Source organism: Cheilinus undulatus, linkage group 4 (assembly GCF_018320785.1).
Source record: "Cheilinus undulatus linkage group 4, ASM1832078v1, whole genome shotgun sequence".
NCBI lineage: Eukaryota > Metazoa > Chordata > Actinopteri > Labriformes > Labridae > Cheilinus > Cheilinus undulatus.
The window spans coordinates 26,245,859-26,264,159 of NC_054868.1; the positions used below are offsets into that span (position 1 = coordinate 26,245,859).

The 18,301-nt window shown below is 38.7% G+C and overlaps 1 protein-coding gene across 2 annotated transcripts in view; it reads left to right on the top strand.

Annotated features, from left to right (window-relative positions):
- Nucleotides 1-18,301, top strand: part of ntn1a (netrin 1a) — a 90,117-nt gene that overhangs the window by 56,003 nt on the left and 15,813 nt on the right. Inside the window, exons 4-5 of one of the 2 annotated variants that reach the window (XM_041784813.1) lie at nt 1,813-1,962; nt 4,742-4,795. In XM_041784813.1, coding sequence (XP_041640747.1) covers nt 1,813-1,962; nt 4,742-4,795 — 204 coding nt within the window. The remainder of the gene's footprint in view (nt 1-1,812; nt 1,963-4,741; nt 4,796-18,301) is intronic. The other variant, XM_041784814.1, reaches the window with a different exon arrangement.

Consider the following 18,301-nt stretch of genomic DNA (forward strand, 5'->3'; position numbering starts at 1 on the left):
TGTTCAAAGCCCAGCAGAAATCAAAAACAGGCAATTAGGATTATCCTTCATTATTTTATCATTTGGAAAACATGCACAACCCTTTGTCTTAACCTCACACACACAACTGCTGTCCCACAGAAGGCTCACCCTCCAAGGCCAATGAGCCACACTCAACACACAGAAAGCACTTACACACACAGGCATTTGTGATTATGCTGAAACTTCATGTTAGCAGCTTCCTATGACGGTATGTGATTGATTAATGCTGATAAGCTAATTAGCAAACAATGTCAAAATGACAGAAAATGTCTCCTCTCTTGCTGTTTAAGTGTCAACGCCACACTTGCCTCACAACAAGTGCTCCTCGGATGTGAATATGTTCGACCTTTCTGTGCACACCTCCACCTGCCTATCACCACTTTGTTGTTGACTGTTTTCACACAGTGGCCATTTTCCTACAACGTAACACTAGGGGATGAAAGCTTAAAGTGCTGTAACAATGTTGTTAAGCTAATTTCATGGTTGAACATTATTTAAAAACTTGGGAAATCTGCCAAACTCTTCACATTCAATGCTGTTTTTAATTGATAAGCACTGGAAAAATAAAAATATGGTTATAAATTGGAGTTTCATCTGGCAATATTTTAATTTACAACAACTTTGATTACCCATTAGCTGCTTTTACAAAACAGCAAACTTAGCCTAATAATCAACCACTTCCTAGTTAATATTTTGCAAACAAGTGGTTAGTAGTATAAATGTAAATGAGAAATTCATTGTAAATGATAATTTTAGCTGAAAAGTGGTCTCTAGCTAAACCACGTGCTTATTAGCTAAAATGTTGTTATTTTCTTGCTAAAATATAAACACTAGCTAGGAAGATTCTAGTTAAACCACTTTCTGTTTAAATTTGTCTGTGTTCTCGCTAGAATATAAACATTAACTAGGACGTAGTTTGTAGCAAAAGTAATTCCTAGCTTCTTAGCTAAAATTTTGCTCTGTTCTTGCTAAATATAAACAGAAGATAGGAAGTAGTGTCTAGCCTAACCACTTCTTAGCTTCTTAGCTAAAATTTAGCTGTATTCTTGCTAAAAATAGAAACATTAGCTAAGAAGCAGTTTCTAGTTTATCAACTTTCAAGCTTTCTGGCTAAAATTTCGCTAAACCTAAGCGAGAAAGTAGTTACTAGCTAAACTACTTCTTTGCTAAAATCTTGCTTTATTCTTGCTTAAGTATTGGCATTAGCTAGGAAGTAGTTTTAGCAAAACCACTTATTAGCTTCTTAGCTAAATTGTGCATCAGGAATCGTAGCTGGCCCTTTATTCTCACCTGAAATATAAACATTAGTGAGGAAGTGGTTCCTAGCTAGGGAATAGCTTCATGAGAGCAGTGTGAATTCTTAGCTAAAGCTAATGTTAGTTAGTAAATTAAATTCTTATATTTAATCCTCACAATCCTTTCACAGTTGAGCATTTCTTTATCATACACTATGAAGGACATTACTTTCTTGCCAACAGTAAAAAAAAGATGATAATAAAGGTGATATCACTGTCAGTAGTGAATCTTTATTGTTGTTTCAGCTTGAACTGTAGCCTGTGGTACATCGTAGTATACATTTTTGCAGCATTCAAGCTTCCCACCTTTAGAGTGATGTTATTCAAAAATGGATGCTGTGTGAACATGGTGAATTTTTGCCACCACTGCTATCTTTGCTACTGTGTACCCACCCTCTCTCTGTAGATAGTATTTGTTTGTATCTCCCCACATGTGTGTCTATGTGTGTGTGTGACCACTCACTGTGCCTCTCTTTCTTCCTCTGTTTCCTCACAGCATGTGATTGCCATCCCGTGGGTGCTGCTGGCAAAACCTGTAACCAAACCACAGGACAATGTCCCTGTAAAGACGGCGTGACTGGTATCACGTGCAACCGCTGCGCTAAAGGCTACCAGCAGAGCCGCTCGCCCATTGCCCCCTGCATAAGTATGTGGACCCAGTCTTTACCACAAAGGGACACACAAGACACAACAATCTCTCAAACACGCATAATCAAAATCACACACGTTGAACACAAAAACACACAATGTAAGAGTAGACACTCCTACACAGCTTAAACCCTCTCATCCTTTTCTCCAGACAAGCACTCAGTGTTGGTTTTCTGACCAGTAAATCTGCTAGCTTAAATAAACACACCATTAAACTGAACCTCAAGGTTATGGCAGAGCAGCTTTCCTCGGCTTCTTTGTCCTCATAAATCTGAGTAAAGACCCAGAGCTGTTAACACCAGCGTTTCTTAACCCCAAAAGTGTCTTGGTGGAAAGCTTTGGATTGTTTGAAATTACTGATCTTGTTCCCAGCATCCAATCATCATTTATGAGTCAAACGTTCTCTTTTATTGTGGTCAAAATAATGGAGAGAGGAAATTTTACCTAGGGATGGCTGATGACTTAAAGCAGCAGAGAATGATCATTCTCCAATATTTTATTTGTCTCATGAGAAAAACAAATTTTAATCAGCTATTACTATTGTAATGCGATTCTAGGAATTAAACACTCATGAGGCATAGACCTTAACATGAAAATGCATGGCTGAGATACTGTAAAGGAATCAAATAAATGTAATTATCAGATATCTTTGGTGCGTGGGAATGTTAGAAAAAGCGGAGGTACAAAGTACTGATCACTGTGAGATGTAAATAAAGTTCCCCCTGATAATCACATTATAATCAGGTTTAATCTTTAACAGCCGTCTCAGATTTAGTGATAGCCAGCTCTCATTTGGCTTTATCTGTGATATGTGTACCTTCCAGCACTGTCAGGAGTAAATCTACACTGCAGCATAATGAGAAACAGACTCGTCATTTAAACTGGCACTCGTGGCGACTGAATACTCATGGGAGATTCTGATCCACACCAACATCAGCAAAGCAACCTCTGGGCTATAGGCGCCATTGTTATGGCAGTAAATGTTTTTCTTGTCACTATATAGACCAATTTGTCATGGGAGAGGGCTTCATTATGCCCACAAGGTGTACATATCATTCCAAGATCCTGATTTTATCGCACCATAAATGTGTGCATTCAGAAAGTAGGGAGCAGGTTTGCTCAGCTGAGAAAATCTGATTTTTATTCGATCAAAAGACTTGATTCTTTCTGTTTTTCCTCAAACACACACGCAGTGCTCCCCTCTGCACAGCTGAAACCACCACTGTTGTGCACCTCTTTTCTTTGCATGTGTCTGATTCATCTCTGTGGTTTTACCTTTTGTCCTTGTATTCCCCCTTTTTTGATGAGCCCCTTTCTGCCCACAGTAACAAAAAGGCATTATGTGTATTTTATCTTCTGTTGCCATCCTGCTCCTTTGGAGATAAGGCTGCAGTTCTTCACGCATGGCTTCTCTGAGCGTCAACTTCCTACCCACAGAGTATGAAGGAGGGCTGAGAGAATCAAGTCTTTGGATGATCACACTGCTCTTGTAGTTTTTCCACCGCAACAGGAGAGGATGAAGGGAAGGAAAAAAACATCCAAATGATGGATGATTCATGAAAGGAATAGGTACTGTAGAAACTGAAGAGCAAGCAGATCCACAATAGATATTTCAAATTGTTTAATAATTAAAAAAAAAAAAATCATGTTTAGACTTTTGACAAGATGTACATAAGATTGAGAACAGGGCAAAATCACTGCTGATCTTGGAGACTTAACTATTAATAAGAATATTATGATGTCAGTACTGGAGGAAAATCTACCGTTATGCTGTTATAGGCAATATGAGGCAAAGCAAGTTTACATATGGCGTACCATTCATACAGTGAAACCAAAGTGCTTCATAAAGTTAAAATCAGGGCATTTTAGTAAAAATAATACATAATAAAAAATATAAAAAAAATATGAGCCCAGCAGCTATTGATTCAACCCCCTTTTTTATTTATATGCAAACAACACCCCTGCTTCAGTCGATGCTTTCTCCCCAGGCTGCTTTCTAACATGCAAAATAATCAAAAAGCCTTTTCAAGTCAACTCCTCTGCTGCTCTTATATGTTTGTTTAGGGCCTCAAAACCTACACTATTGACCCATAGCCTCTTTTTGAACCGTGAAGTCTTTGCATTTTATATTTCATGGGGCTTTAGTCCCTGAACATCATAGCATCTGCACAATTTTTAAAATGTTAACCACTCTTAAACTGTTGAGCTCAGACAACCTAACTGCTTAGGCATTAGGCTTTTGCTTTGGTTGCTCTCTAACACAAAAAAATATAAGAAATGCCATTGTAGGTCAACCCATCAGTTGCACTTAAAAGCATAAGCAGCTTTGACAGTTGATGAGAAATAACAAGGAATGCTTAATTAATGGTAGTGTTTGTTTCACACATAAGTCAAAGTGGATAATGGCTTTTGCTGGCCCTTAATAGATAAGAAAGAGAACTAACACTAAAATGAAGAAGAAACACCAGTAAGAGCCTTCAAACCAAAAATATTTTTTCTGATTTTTCCATATTTTCAAATTAATAACACATCATACTCATTTGCAGTGATGTATTTAATAAATTTCCAACTTTATGACAAGTATATCATCTGTGCATTTACAGTTTTAAATAAAATCTTGTCTGTTGAAAAAAATCAGACACCTTTTGGCAGCTCATGTCCTCGCCAGTGATTCCTTTTTTTTATTTCTTTGAAATGTTTTGTTGTTATGCCTTCTTATAGCATCATAATGAAACTGATAATTCCTTGTCTTTATGTTGTTTTTTCTCTGGGAGTAGAGATTCCTATTGCACCTCCTACAACCCCGTCCAGCAGTACAGAGGAGCCTTCAGGTGAGTAAAAATAACAAACATTTATTACAATCTTTTGCTTGTAGTTTTCTGTTTGCTGCTGCTCATTGTGGTGAAGATGAGGAGAATATGGTGGCAGAGTGTATAAATGATTATGGGATTTTTCCACATCTCGCCATAATATTTTTCCACCAGTGTAAAAACAGACTTCTGGATAAATTGGATCCCTCATGCCTTCCTCCTGCTTATTAGGGCTTCATGAATATTGAATCCATTAGCAGCAACCCTGGGATGTGCCTCCTTTAATCTCTCACACTTTCACAATTAATCAGTCTAACCGCGGCACAGTGGGGTGTTGGTCTGGCTTACAGCGCTTGGCAGTTTGTTTGATTTGATGATTTTTTTCTCTCTCCAAACTCCTTCAGCCCGCCTGATGCAGTGAAGTAAGGTAAAAAAAACTGATGGACTGATCTGGATTTTGTACTAAATGGCAGGATTCAACTGCACTTCATAAAACCAGAAAGGACTTATGTTGAATTTATACTGTAACATGTACTGTCCCATCCTCAAGTTTGGGATATGGCATAAGGATTAGCTATTAATCAGGTTCTGGAGCTGAAATCTGTAGAATAATCAGTCGCTAGACTGTTTCAATATTGGTGAAAAAGTATTTGTTATTTTTAGAATCATATTTATATTTGGAATAGACAGTATCACAAAATGTACTGTACAACAGTAATTTGATATTTTATATTAAGGTTTCATTATCATAATCATCAGTCACAGTGATGAAATGTCTCTAGGGATGCATAATGTTGGATTTTTGTCAATATCTGATATGATGATATTTCTAAACTCATTTTAGCTGATACCAATATATACACTCTTTTATTGTAAAAGAAAAAAAAACAAGCAGGTGTCTACTGTACAAAGAAAAGCGAAGTCACTAAGAACTGAGATAGGGGCATGAATGTAGACATTCTGGTAGTTTCATGCTCCATCTTTACTTGACAGTTCACTTGTATGTTTTATAATTCAGGCTGATATATGATTTGTACTGCCGATATGTACGATCAGTATATTGCATGGCTATACCCTAAACCTAAGATTTACTTAAAAATTATTCAGGAAGGACTTACTTTAATTTAGTAGGCCAAAATAAAGAAACTGCCTGGGAATTATCAAGCAACTTATGCAGAAAACTGTTATCTTCAGAAATTGCCACCTTATTACCAGAGAATTGCTAAATTTTACAAAGAATTACTTGATGAATAACACATTATTAGGAGATAAATACTGTACTTAATTACAGAATAACCATTTATTATAAAATTCCTAGAAAATTAGGGTCCACTAAAATAAAGTGCTAACAAAGTTTCATATGAGGATCAAAAGTTAAGTTTTAAGCTAAAAATTGCTAATAGTGATATCATGCAGATAATATTGTGCACCCCTAAATAATTCAGTTTCCCTCTTTAGCTTCTTTTCGCTGTCCAGCATCTATGGCCAGTTAACTTCTGATCATGTTACCCTCATTCATACCATAAGCACTGTGATCAGAATTAGGGGTGTGTATTGGCAAGAATCTGGCGATACGATACGTATCCCGATGCAGGGGTGCCGATATCGTTATATAGCAATACTATGAGCAGGGCGATATATTGCGATATTTTTATGTATTTGTATGTATACGTCTGTGTGTTTTATGTATATATATAAACAACTATGCAATTTTAAGTTAATATGGATTTTAACAGAATGAATCTATTAACAAAAAAATTGATTAAAATTATGTGTATAGTATATAAATAAAAAATATATAGTGTATTATAAAATATATGGTCCTGCACGCTATCTGAAGATGAGGATTTTTCCCATTTGTTGTAGTGAATTAACATGCTTTCAGGATTTTTATGAGAAAATTGGAGAAATAAATCAATTTAGAGTAAACGTACTCAAATCTTTTATATTTCATGGTATTTTAGTTTGTATGTCTTTACATAATGACAAGGTGCTTGTGGAGGAAGACTATGGGACACAAGCTGATCCTCATGTCCAGCTTTAAGGACTGATGGACTGTGTTGTGAGGACATGACATGATGGGCCAGTGTTTTGCTCATATTACAGAAGTCGTCATTACTAACGTTCACTACACGGTGCAGATCCTTTCAAATAAAACAAATTCTTGACTGTTTTTATGGTTGCATGAGTAAACCAGCTCGCTGAGACTGGAAGTCTCACGTGATCTCGTTGTGTATGCAGAGGGGAAGAGGGAACAGTCAGCTGCTTGCTGCCAGCTGGAGGTGCCTGCCGCCAACTAGTGGTCAGGGGGTGAAATTACACCACAAAATACCGCATCAACAAAGTAAAATATTAACTAAAAAATTATCGATACTGCATTTCAAAATCTCGATACAGTATTGCGCCGTGAAATATCGTGATATCAGTGTATCAATATTTTGTTACACCCCTAATCAGAATCCATTAAGTAGTGAGGCAGTGAGTCAAACTGTAAAAATCTGTTGAGAGTGCTGTTATCTTTTTTGAGTTAAAATATCTGTATCAGGCCCCAGCGAAAGGATAATGGTATTACACAAGTCAGGGTCATGGTATATTTCTGCAACAGTATTTTGTCCCACCACTATCCAGGATAAAGATTTTTGTACTATAAAATCAGATATTTGTTAGACTTTCCATACCTGCAAGTTAAGAAGATAGACACCAAAGCACATTGGCACTTCAGCCGTCAATGTCAAGACAAAAGTGGTGCTGTTTTTACCTGCTCTTTACTATGATAATGCACTAGCAACACTGTACCTTTTGCCTCCTGAGCACCTTGTGCTCTTTAACTTAATGGTAGTTTAATTTCTGGGCTATTTTGCACAGAACTGCACCTCCACCTTTTGTAGGGTTGTATGTCTTTGTTCTAGTCAGCTAGAGGAAAGATGATGTGTTTTTGTTTCTGCTTGTTGTTTGGATAGCTCTGTTTTGTTAGGTGCATTTGTGTCATCAACAAGCTGGGGGACTTCAGATAGAAGTTAACAGATGGCTTTAATCTGGAATGGTTTTTTTTTTACATGTTTTTGTTCATGAATAGAAACTTTTCCCTTTTCAAAACAAATAGGCCCATATAAATGAATAAATCAATAAGATATATATACACTTTACTTTCCTTATGTCCATCGGACACATTAAGTATTTGACATGATTGACGCCTTCCCTATCTAATTTGAATGTAATTAAGCTACATGAATTCTACAGTTGTGAAGCTCAAAACTTATTGAAGCATTTAAATGGACATAAACAGACATAAACTTACAAACCATGTTAAAATAACTTCCACATTTAGTTTTCTGGCCTCTTGGTGGAAAAAACTGAGTCATCTGGCATCGCATGTTTGCTCTGTCTCACCAATGAAGTTGCAGGAGGCCCTGCTACACATCTATGTGAGAGTGAGTAAGAGGCTCCTGCAGCTGTTGTTGGGCCCTCTGAGCTCCCTTTCGTTCCCTGGCCAGCTTCGATTGACAGCACAGTCAGGACCCCCCCACCCACCCACAACTGTTCTCCACCTCTTTTCTTTTCTCTGTTCGCTCTCCTCCACTTCCTTCGTCTCCCTCTATTTCACGCTTTGTCTTCACATAACACTGTGGGTGGTGTCGAGCAGGGATATCTGGAGTTTCTCTGGGCCCCCTTGTCATGAATCTGTCCAGTTTTGGGGCGTAGGAAATTTTCCTCACTTCATTCATGGATTATTGGATAAGTGAGAGAAAGGTTTGTGCAGCTCTATCAACATATATGTTTTTTTTATTTTTTTGCAAATTGATTGCTTCATGTTTTCCACATTTATACATTTGTTCAAGTTTTGTATATCCTAGGTTTTTAAATGAAAGCAATACCTTTCTCCACACCTCCACTTCACTGTGTTTACACAAAACTGTAGTAACACAGCTTCCTGCTTTAAGGCTCAGCGATCCTCTTTATTAAAGAATGCCACTGAACTAATGTAAACACAAGCTAAAAAGGACAGTAATGCCTCAGATCACATAGTCATACAGATAATCTAATCATGAGAGAGCTCTGGGAGTTCCCTCTTGTATGTGCCATTGTATGCACAATAGCAGTGGAAATATTTTAAGGTGAAGCGTCTTGATGGACGTTCAGTGTCAGCAGTCTGAATCATGAGTAGAGCCCCATTGGATCTGAAGGGTTTAAAGCCCAGAGGATGCATACATTACCCTCTGAGACTTTCAGAGAAAGCAATACTTGCCCCGCCTGGTATTTCTGAGGAGTTATGCTATCATCTGATATGTGATCACAACCAGATGTGGGAGATTTATCAGCGCTTCCTACGGGTATTGCCCACTTTTATTACTGTCACATAGGCAGCAGCATGACAGTCGTGAATAGTAGTGATTGTTCAGTTTTAACCTTTGATATAAAAAACTAAATAATTATAATGCAGATTTTTCTTTTTTTGCCAGTATCCGATATGCTGATATTTACAAATTGATTTTAACTGATACTGGTTCCTTTATTTAAATGAAATTCAGACTTAAAATGGTCGTCATTAAAAATGTTTCAGGATGAACAAGAAAAAAAACTTACTTCAGTCCTTAAAAACACCTTAAAATACAAGGATGGACAAAGAACAAGATGTCATCTGACATGTCTGTTGGTTAAAGGGCCAATATTACCGCTGAATTATAGGCTGTATGTATTAGCAGAAACTTTCAGATCTGTTGACTGATGATTAACTTTTCAAGCTAACATCTGCTGATACCAGTATCATGCCCGTTATATTTTTCCCAGAGTAAAAACCAAATAATATCAATATCTGTTTTAAATAGTGCTGTCAAGCAGTTTTTTAAAACCAATCAAATTAATTGCAGGTTTTGTAAATAATTAATCACAATCAATCACAAATATGGATGATAAGAGCAGGACTGGATTACAGGTAGATTTACTGTATTATTGTGTTTGTAATCGATTATAGATACAAATTTATGTATGAATGATGCATTTGTTTCTATGTTTTACTCTGCTCTTCACATCACTAATAGTTTATTCACAATTTACTGTATCTGATCTGTTACTCTGTCAACATCACCCTTTTCCCTCCAACACACATTGCCTGTGCTTTTGCTCTCCATCTGCACAAGACTGCCTCCTCTTTCTGTGTCTCTGCCTCTTCATTGTCGCTTCATTACTTTTAGGATGTTTTTCCTCACGAACGAGCTTCTTGTTAGTGAGGTCATGAAAAATCTGTTTAGAACATGCTTTTGAGCAGCATCAGACCTTTTTTGGAGATTTTAAACATCAGAAGATGAATTCAGAGCTTTTGGACATAGTACTGCAGCACGTCTCTGCATGAGGGTGAACATGCTTGTCTGTGAGTCTGCTTGCCTGCTGGAGATTCACACACAAACACAGGCAGGGTAGTTGAGATAGAGAGGCTGTCATATTGATCAGTCCTGGATGGTGCGTAACTCTTAGATGTAAAATATGATAAAAATCAAAAAACATGATAAAAAGTTTGGCTATTTTTTCATCATGTTTACAACCTACGGTGGACGGTTGTTGAAAAGAGCAATCGATGATGTCAACGCAGTTAGTTTGCATTAAATTCTATTTATCGTACTGTTTTTGTGTGATTGATTAATCAAAATTAACCCATTATTTTGCCAACAATAGTTTTGATACCATGGCAAAAAACATCCAAATTTTAGTCAGTCAGTATCACATATACCCTTGCGTTTTGATTACTAATAAAAGATGGAAAATCTTTCTCAATGGTTAAATTGCACAAATACATTGTCAAAGTTTTGGTACTGAAACAATGCCAGTGTAATGTGCAATATTAACAGTGTCATCTCCTCTGCTTAACACAAAAAGGGCTTAAAAACATAACATAACACATTCTTTTTTAACTTTTGAAATGTAGGTGATACCATTTTAATAATGCCATATTTAAAATGTTGTATTTGAAATTTGGCGTCCTCAGGGTTGGAAGACACTCAAGGAAAAGATTAAGAGGATGGAGAAAATAAAAGTGGATAAGAAAAGAAGTAGAATTTAAAAAACAAGGCAAAGTGAAAGATAGATGTTTCAGATGCAAAGTGGAAAAATATGCTGGAAAATTTTGAGAAGGAAATAATTGGGTCATTTCATTAAGAAATATAAAAATGATGTAATGATTAAAAGAAAAACAACTTTTTAGTTCATGTATGGGGGTTTAGGGTGGACAGCTGTGAGGCAGGTGCCTCGTTGCGCCAGAGAGGGGGACGTATTTTGAGGAGGGGTGAATGAAGGGCGTGAGGGGAAAAAATGGAGTGGATATTAATTTGTCTCCTGCAGCAGAGGCTCTCCCCCTCTCGACCACACGGAGGGCTGGAATGCATGGAGAATACCTCTGATGGTGTGGCCCAGACAAAACACACATTGTACGGGTAGGTCACGGATGGTGTGAGTCGCCACTCCCATGGGTCGTGACAGAGACGTCTGCGCAGCAACGAAAATGTGGAGGAGATTAACCGCTGATGACCTGCGATGGCCGCCGGGGCCTGTAAGGATACACAGGATGTGAAAGTAACTGATGATGATGAGGAGAAGGAGTATTGGAGTGGCGCTGATGAGGCTCATAAGGGTGTCGAGATCAAGTCTTACACGTGTGTGTGTTAGTGAGTGTGTTGTCTGAGGCTGGAAGTGATCAGATTCTGTGGCCGACCTCTCCTTGAATTTTTTGGACATGAGTCTTGCCTCACACGCCCTGTTTTCAACTCCACCGTGCTGTACAGTCATGTTAGCGGGAGATTGTTTTACATCACTTCATTGTACGAGAGAGTGAAAGAAGAAGTGATGCTACAGGACATTTAGGAGTAAGCTGGGCCAAATATAGGACAACATGGTATCAAATGTTAATTATTGGAATAAAACGAATGTTATTTCAGATTTTTGGTGGGCCAACTTGTAAATCTTGGAAAGAGGGGTGGTTACAGTAAAAGAGGCCAACCCCAGTCGGAGTTGTTGTTGTCTGTTGTCTCCAGAAAACAGACCATTGTCATCATTATCTCCCAGTCCAATGATAACAGAAATAAGGGTACTTTTTCTCCCTGGACAGGATCCAAACTCACAGCTCTGTTCTGATCAGCCTAGCACAGATCAGGGCACCACACTGGGCTCCATAATCTAATTACATGCTATATTTACCACAATATGTTTCTCGATCAGTTTGCACGAGGGAGAAAGCCCTCCTCCTGTGCCGTCATTTACACCTCCCTGTCATCACTGCTCTAGCACCTCTGGTACACCCTCCCTCTGCGGTCTTGCTCATGCTGAGTAACTTGTATTTAGTTTTAATCAGTTTGTCCAGATTTACTGGAGGGGCTGCCTGCTGTCAGATCTCACAGGCCTGTCAAGGGGTTCAGGATTCATCAGAGTGCAAAGGGGTGCCTTTTTTAAGCTGTACCATACTGTATGTCACCATGGACATCTATTGTCAGCGTTCATTGACAGTGCAGGCAATACTGTACCAGACACTAAAGAGTCATCAGACTAGCTATTGTCCATTATACTTAGCCTTACTTTTTCCTCCGAATAACTGAATGTAGCCAGCATTATAAGGAATTAGCCAATATCTAGCTCGTCAATAAGGTTTGCTTAAAATGTTATTTTTTTCCTCTGCAGACTGATTACACAAGATGGAATGATCTACTGCATAACTTTAATAAATATTGAACTATCCCCACACACTGTTTATGGCAGTCTAATGTAATGCATATTAAATAATGGTATGTTATGGCAATCAAGCAGCCACAGGGTTAACATCTTTACAGATGACATTGCGTTGTACTCTTGTTTCCATCATTGCTACATCACTGATCTGTTTTCCTCTGAACTAGCAGACTGAGATCATGTCCACAAGTTGGCTGTTATTTTTGAAAATAGTGGTTTTCTGTGCATTGTGGCCTTTCGTACACACACAAACTGTGTCTGAAGTCACTGCCTTTAAGGAAAATGTACCTTATGGGAAACCCCTTCCAGGGTGATGATTTTTTTAAATTCTGTTTACAGCATTTCTATGTAGATGAGGAAAACTGAGTTTTTGGCTTGTAGCTACCGTCGCACTATGCTCCTGTTTCTCGTCTTTTTTGTGTCACTGATCTGGAACATTATCACTTTCATCTCCATGGCACCGGTGGTTATAGCCAAACTTGTGCTGGGGTTGATGTTGCTAACTGGACTTTTGAAATGCTTAGCCAACACATTCCTAGTTGCCCCCCCCCCCCCATTTTGTTAATGAATAAAGACATGCAGAGGACTATGGAGGTCACCCCTGCTTCATATACAACACTCCAAAGACCAAATGCCGCCAGCAGTGTCTGCAGGTCTTGGAGGATAAAGATGTTTTTGAGAAAGTAGCATGTCACAGGAGATGGGAATATTTTTGGAAACTGGAGGAAAACTTCAGTTTTCAAAAAAGGCCCACCTACATCCAGGAAAGCCCTGTAGTTCTTTAATAGTGTTAAAGTCAGTCCAAACAGGCCTTAATGACAGTTAATTGTTTACAACATGCCAAAGATGGTAGACTAGCAAAAGAGACTGGGACTTTGATGACAGCTTTTCAAAAAAAAAATCACTGCTAAGTGATTTCTAAGTGAATCAACTAACAAGGAGAAAAGACATGCTGGCCACAAAACAACGGTGTGAAGCAACCTTTTTATGTGCACAAGGATAGCAAAGGCTCCTTAATTGTTAACATCTTTAACATGGTCCAATCACTATGTTCATTTTACTGAATATTACCTGTTGCATTCACCCATCAGACCTTGTTACTTGGGGGTTGGCAGGAATAATTGTGATTAAGTCAAAGTGAAAATTTGGGAAAATGTTCCAGCTTGAGAGTCTGAGATTTGATGATGATTCTCTGTAAATGTAAGGATTACAGTAGAGTTTACCTCCTCCCCAGCTGATGTCAGGGGTCATTAAATTAAGCTGTGGTTAGCAAGCATGAGCTTCACAGTATATTGTTTGCTGTTGAATGTTTTACTACTCCCTACTGTACTGGATATGAGATACTGGGTATTGAACTTAATCTAGGCCTTCTTTGGCTTCTTTCTAAGCCAGGCTTTGGCTCAAACACATTAAACTGTACAGTCCTGTATTCTGTCTCGCAGCAGCTTTAGTCAGAAGCATCCCAAATGAAAACGATTAGCTTAAAGAGCTGTACAGCACTTTATTTGAAGGGGTAAAGGTCCACCTCTCAGTTACACACTCTTTGGTGCTCTGAAAGGTGGGAGACAAAGCTCTGTAGTAACTACATCTACTCAGAACACCAAAAGCACATTTTAGCTCAGTGCTAGAGGACTGCTCCCACTTCCCCTGCTTGTAACACGCGCACAAAGGGAACATTTGTCCTCACCGTAGGGGACTGCCTGGTCCTAAATGGGGATCTCGGGGTGCTCTCAGCGGGGCCTGGAGCTGTGTCTCAGGGGTACACTAATGGGGAACGAAAGGCTATCAAAGGGAAGTATCATGATGGCATCAAGGGGGGTTATGAGAAAACAAAGCCTCCTTTCCACAGCTCCCCCCTCCATCATTTACATGGTAATCAGGCACAGCTCATATAGACTCCTCTGTTTCAATTACTTTGTCTATTTTTGTTACTCTCTCTATTTACCACCACCCCGTCCAGCTTTGTGGCCTTGCTAACCAGTGTGTGAGGCATCAATTTTTTTCTGATTTTACTTAAAATCCTGGTCTTCCTCCTTCTCTTCTTCTTCGTCTTTCCTTCTTCCCACCCCCTTGATAAACTTCACTCCTGTCTACTCTTTTTTTGTGTCAACCTCTCCACCCCTTCGCTCTCTACCAGTATCCATCTCCCGCCTCCTTTCTCTGCATTTTTTCTTGTCCTGGTGTTCCCCAGGCAACCTCATTCAAACAGAGTATAAAGGAGAGTAAAGGCATGGAGCAAAGATCTGCCTACAACAATGAAGTTTGTTCATATTCAGGCTGCCTTGAAGGCTCCAATCCTTCTTCCACCAGCCCATCACTCCCCTCCATTACTACGTACTGTCCATCCATCTCCTGCTCCCTCCATCCTTCACTTTTTTTCTTTTACTTTGCTCGTTACAACTTGCAGCAGTAAAGTGTAAACCAAATCAGGGCTCTGGAACCAATTTATGCCAGTAGGAGAGTGCTAAAGGCGCAGAAAAAAAAGGAGAAAACTTTTCTTTTTCTTCATGATGTAGCCTCACGTCACGTCTTCCTGGCCCACGCTGTAAGGGTCTGGCAGCGTGACAGCATAGCACAGGGCAATCACTGAAGCTATGAACTCTGTGGATTGCAGGGGCCTTGTGTAGAGGAGGGAGGGATGTATGGTTGCCTTCTTCACCTCCTGGTAATCTATCATAAACGTTGAAGGCGCATGCATTTCCTCATGGATCAGTTTGGACAAGAAGCTGGGCTCCTTTAAATCTGCAATGCATGTGTAGTCAACCCTTAAAAATCTGTTTTTACTCCTAATAACACTTGAACAAATGTTGACAAAATAGATTAAGGAAAAAAAGTCTAATGTATATCTTTCACATTAGCATATTTTCAGTAGAGAGCTGCACCCGAGTTTATTTTTGTCCACATGGGATGCCTGCAGTTACAAAGGTACAGTGTTTAATATTAAGACAAGTAGCATGAAGCAAACTGGGTAAAAATGAAATATGAAAGTTGTAAGAATGCCTTTCTAAGTCAGAGTTTATTTCAAGACAATCTTGCTACAGCCTTCTCATTTCTGACAGCCCCTCTCACCTGATACGCTGTTTATTTCAGAACAGCAATGCACACTAAAACTTTCAAAATAAATCTGATTAAACTTCCTTTCAGGGTAATGGTAAGGGTAAGGGTACCAAAAGTTAAAGTCACAAACCTGACCTGCAAAACCTGATTACAATGCATTTGATTAGCCAAGCAAAGAGTCTATTTACAGGAAAAAAAAACTAATGCTCTCTGAAAACATTCCAACGCAGCCAGTGTAGCTTACATAGCTCTGTAAGCTACGTAGCTAATGCAGCTACATAGCTAACAGAGCTTAAGTTAAGCTCATAAAGCAGCTTAAGATATGAATCTACATTATCTTTGCAGCTAAGTTAGCTTTAGCCACCCTCCCTAAAGCTCATGTTGCTATAGCTAACTTAGCTATAAATAACATAGCTATGTACATAGCTAGCATAGGTACTTAGCTAAAGCTAAGCTCACCAAGCAGCTATGTAAGCTACATAGGTACATTATCATAAATTTGGCTACGTTTGTTAAAGCTCACAGTGCTAAAGCTAACTTAGCTACATCAGCACATAAATTACTTAGCTAGGGTAGCATTGTAAGCTTTAGTGACCTTAACAGAGCTAAAGCAAGCGACCGGTCGTGTAACTACTTCTAAACTGATCTATGCATATTTTAATCCTGGATTAGACCTCTGACCTTTTTCTCTATTTTAGGAAAATTTTCCTATTCTGTAATGTTTGCAATGTGGCTATTCCATAAATGTAATTTCCAGACTTTGTTTTGAATGAAGCTGAATTTTAAAAAACAATCTGAAGCTGGAAATATGTTGTACTCCTCAAATTATGGCACTTCGTTCTGAGATATACAGTGTAAGAGATAACAGTCTGTGAGAGTAGCCTTCAGAAATCTACGGTCTGCAGCCAGTCCCCTCTCGTTTAATCAGCTGGATATAAAATTATTTGATTTTTTTATTAAGTTAGAATGAGTCTTTTAGTCATACATGGGGAGGGTCCCCTTCACAGACTCCGCCATTTCGGATTTTTGGCTCTTTCATGTTTCTATAGCACAACAGAAGGGACCAAACAAAGACACACTTTTTCTGGTTACCACCAGAAGTGAGCATTCCAATCAAGAATCTGATGGCTAGTTGTTGTTGTTAATATTCCTAATTTTAAACACTTGTACCTTTAAAGCACCTGTGAGAGGTTTTAAGCTGGCTTTAAAAAAGAAGGGAATTAATATTGATGCCTCTTTGTGATTAAGAAAAGCAAACCAAACCCTCAGAATATAAATATATAATTTAAACATAACTTTTAATGCTTTTGACTGCAAATATGCTTTTTTGATCATAAAACGCAATTTGTTCAGGACTGGATCAGTAAAGAGATAATGCCTACACCTAATCCCCTTGAGGCTCCAAAAACAACGCTTATTCCTCACAGTAGCTTTAAAATTTAACCTGAACACACGTATACAAGTTTCCCTGTAGGAGAGAGCTATGAAGCGATTTGGGTGACCCCTCTGTCTGCGTGAGGTATTTATTTGTTCACAGCCCTCCCTCCAAAAAAAGGACCCCTCTGCCTAACGTTCATGGATGGCTAATTTTCCCTTCCTGACCTCCCTTTGTGTGGCATTGACCCCCCTCACACCCCCTCACCCTCAACTCCCTTGAAAAGCTGCCAGGCCTCTGTGCCCCCTCCCTTCTTGTCTGCACGGCAATAAATGTGAAAGCTTGACATGGTCCTTGCCGGGGCCTCGAAGTGATCCTGGGGTTATTTTTTCTCTGGAGGTCGGGGGGGCTGAGGTGACAAGCGAGGTGAGATTTGGAGGGAGGGTAGAGGGGGAGGCTGAAGTGGGTGGAAGATGGTCTGAAGAGGCCTGACTAATTCCCACAGTCTGACAGGGACAGAGAGGGTTGATGGCAGTGGTGAATTTGTATGTCTGCTAAACTGCTGCTAGTACTGCTGGCTCCTTCCAGTGTACTCACATACAGATAATGTTGACTCAGCCAGAGGGTAAAAGGCCTCACCTTTAAGCATAGAAGAAAATGTATGGCCTGGATGAGGAAACTTTTGTTTTATCACAGCAGAATCATCAGTTTTAATTCAACCCCCATGGTGTTATATTGAACACCTTTTTTGTTTTTATGATTCTCATGGGTCCTGAGTTAGATTAAAACTTTGGAAAGTGTTAACAGTTGTATTCTCTTGTAGTGTAAATCAACTCTTAAAGTGTTGTTTTTTTACACATCAAAGTGTACTGTTAACATAAATTATGGTATTTCCTTTCACTTAATAAGTATTTATGGTTTCAATTATTGACCCATGACAATTCCTTGTTCATATTTAATCAAAACTGCTACTTTGCATTGAACACCTTTGGAAAAATAAGGTGTCTTATGGCAAGGATGCAAAGAGACAGATGCAGAGCTAAAGTATGCCCACAGTTGAAATTCAACACTCCACCCTTTATTATAGATCATCACCTGCCATAGGCAAGAGATGACCAACGTAGTGGATAACTTCACTCATAGTGCATAAGTGTTTAGTGTTTAGAGACGAGATGAGATTTTACACTTTTTTTAATTTTGGAAAAAAATATATGAATGGAAAATATGTCATTAATACTGTGAAGCACATTCAGAAATATTTAAACTAAATCCTCTTGTACTGAATAGGCTATCAATGCTTACACAGTTTATCTTGTCTAACTCTGAGTCAAACTGTACATTATAATGCTCTTCAAATTAAACCTTTCATTTTAATAGTCTACCAC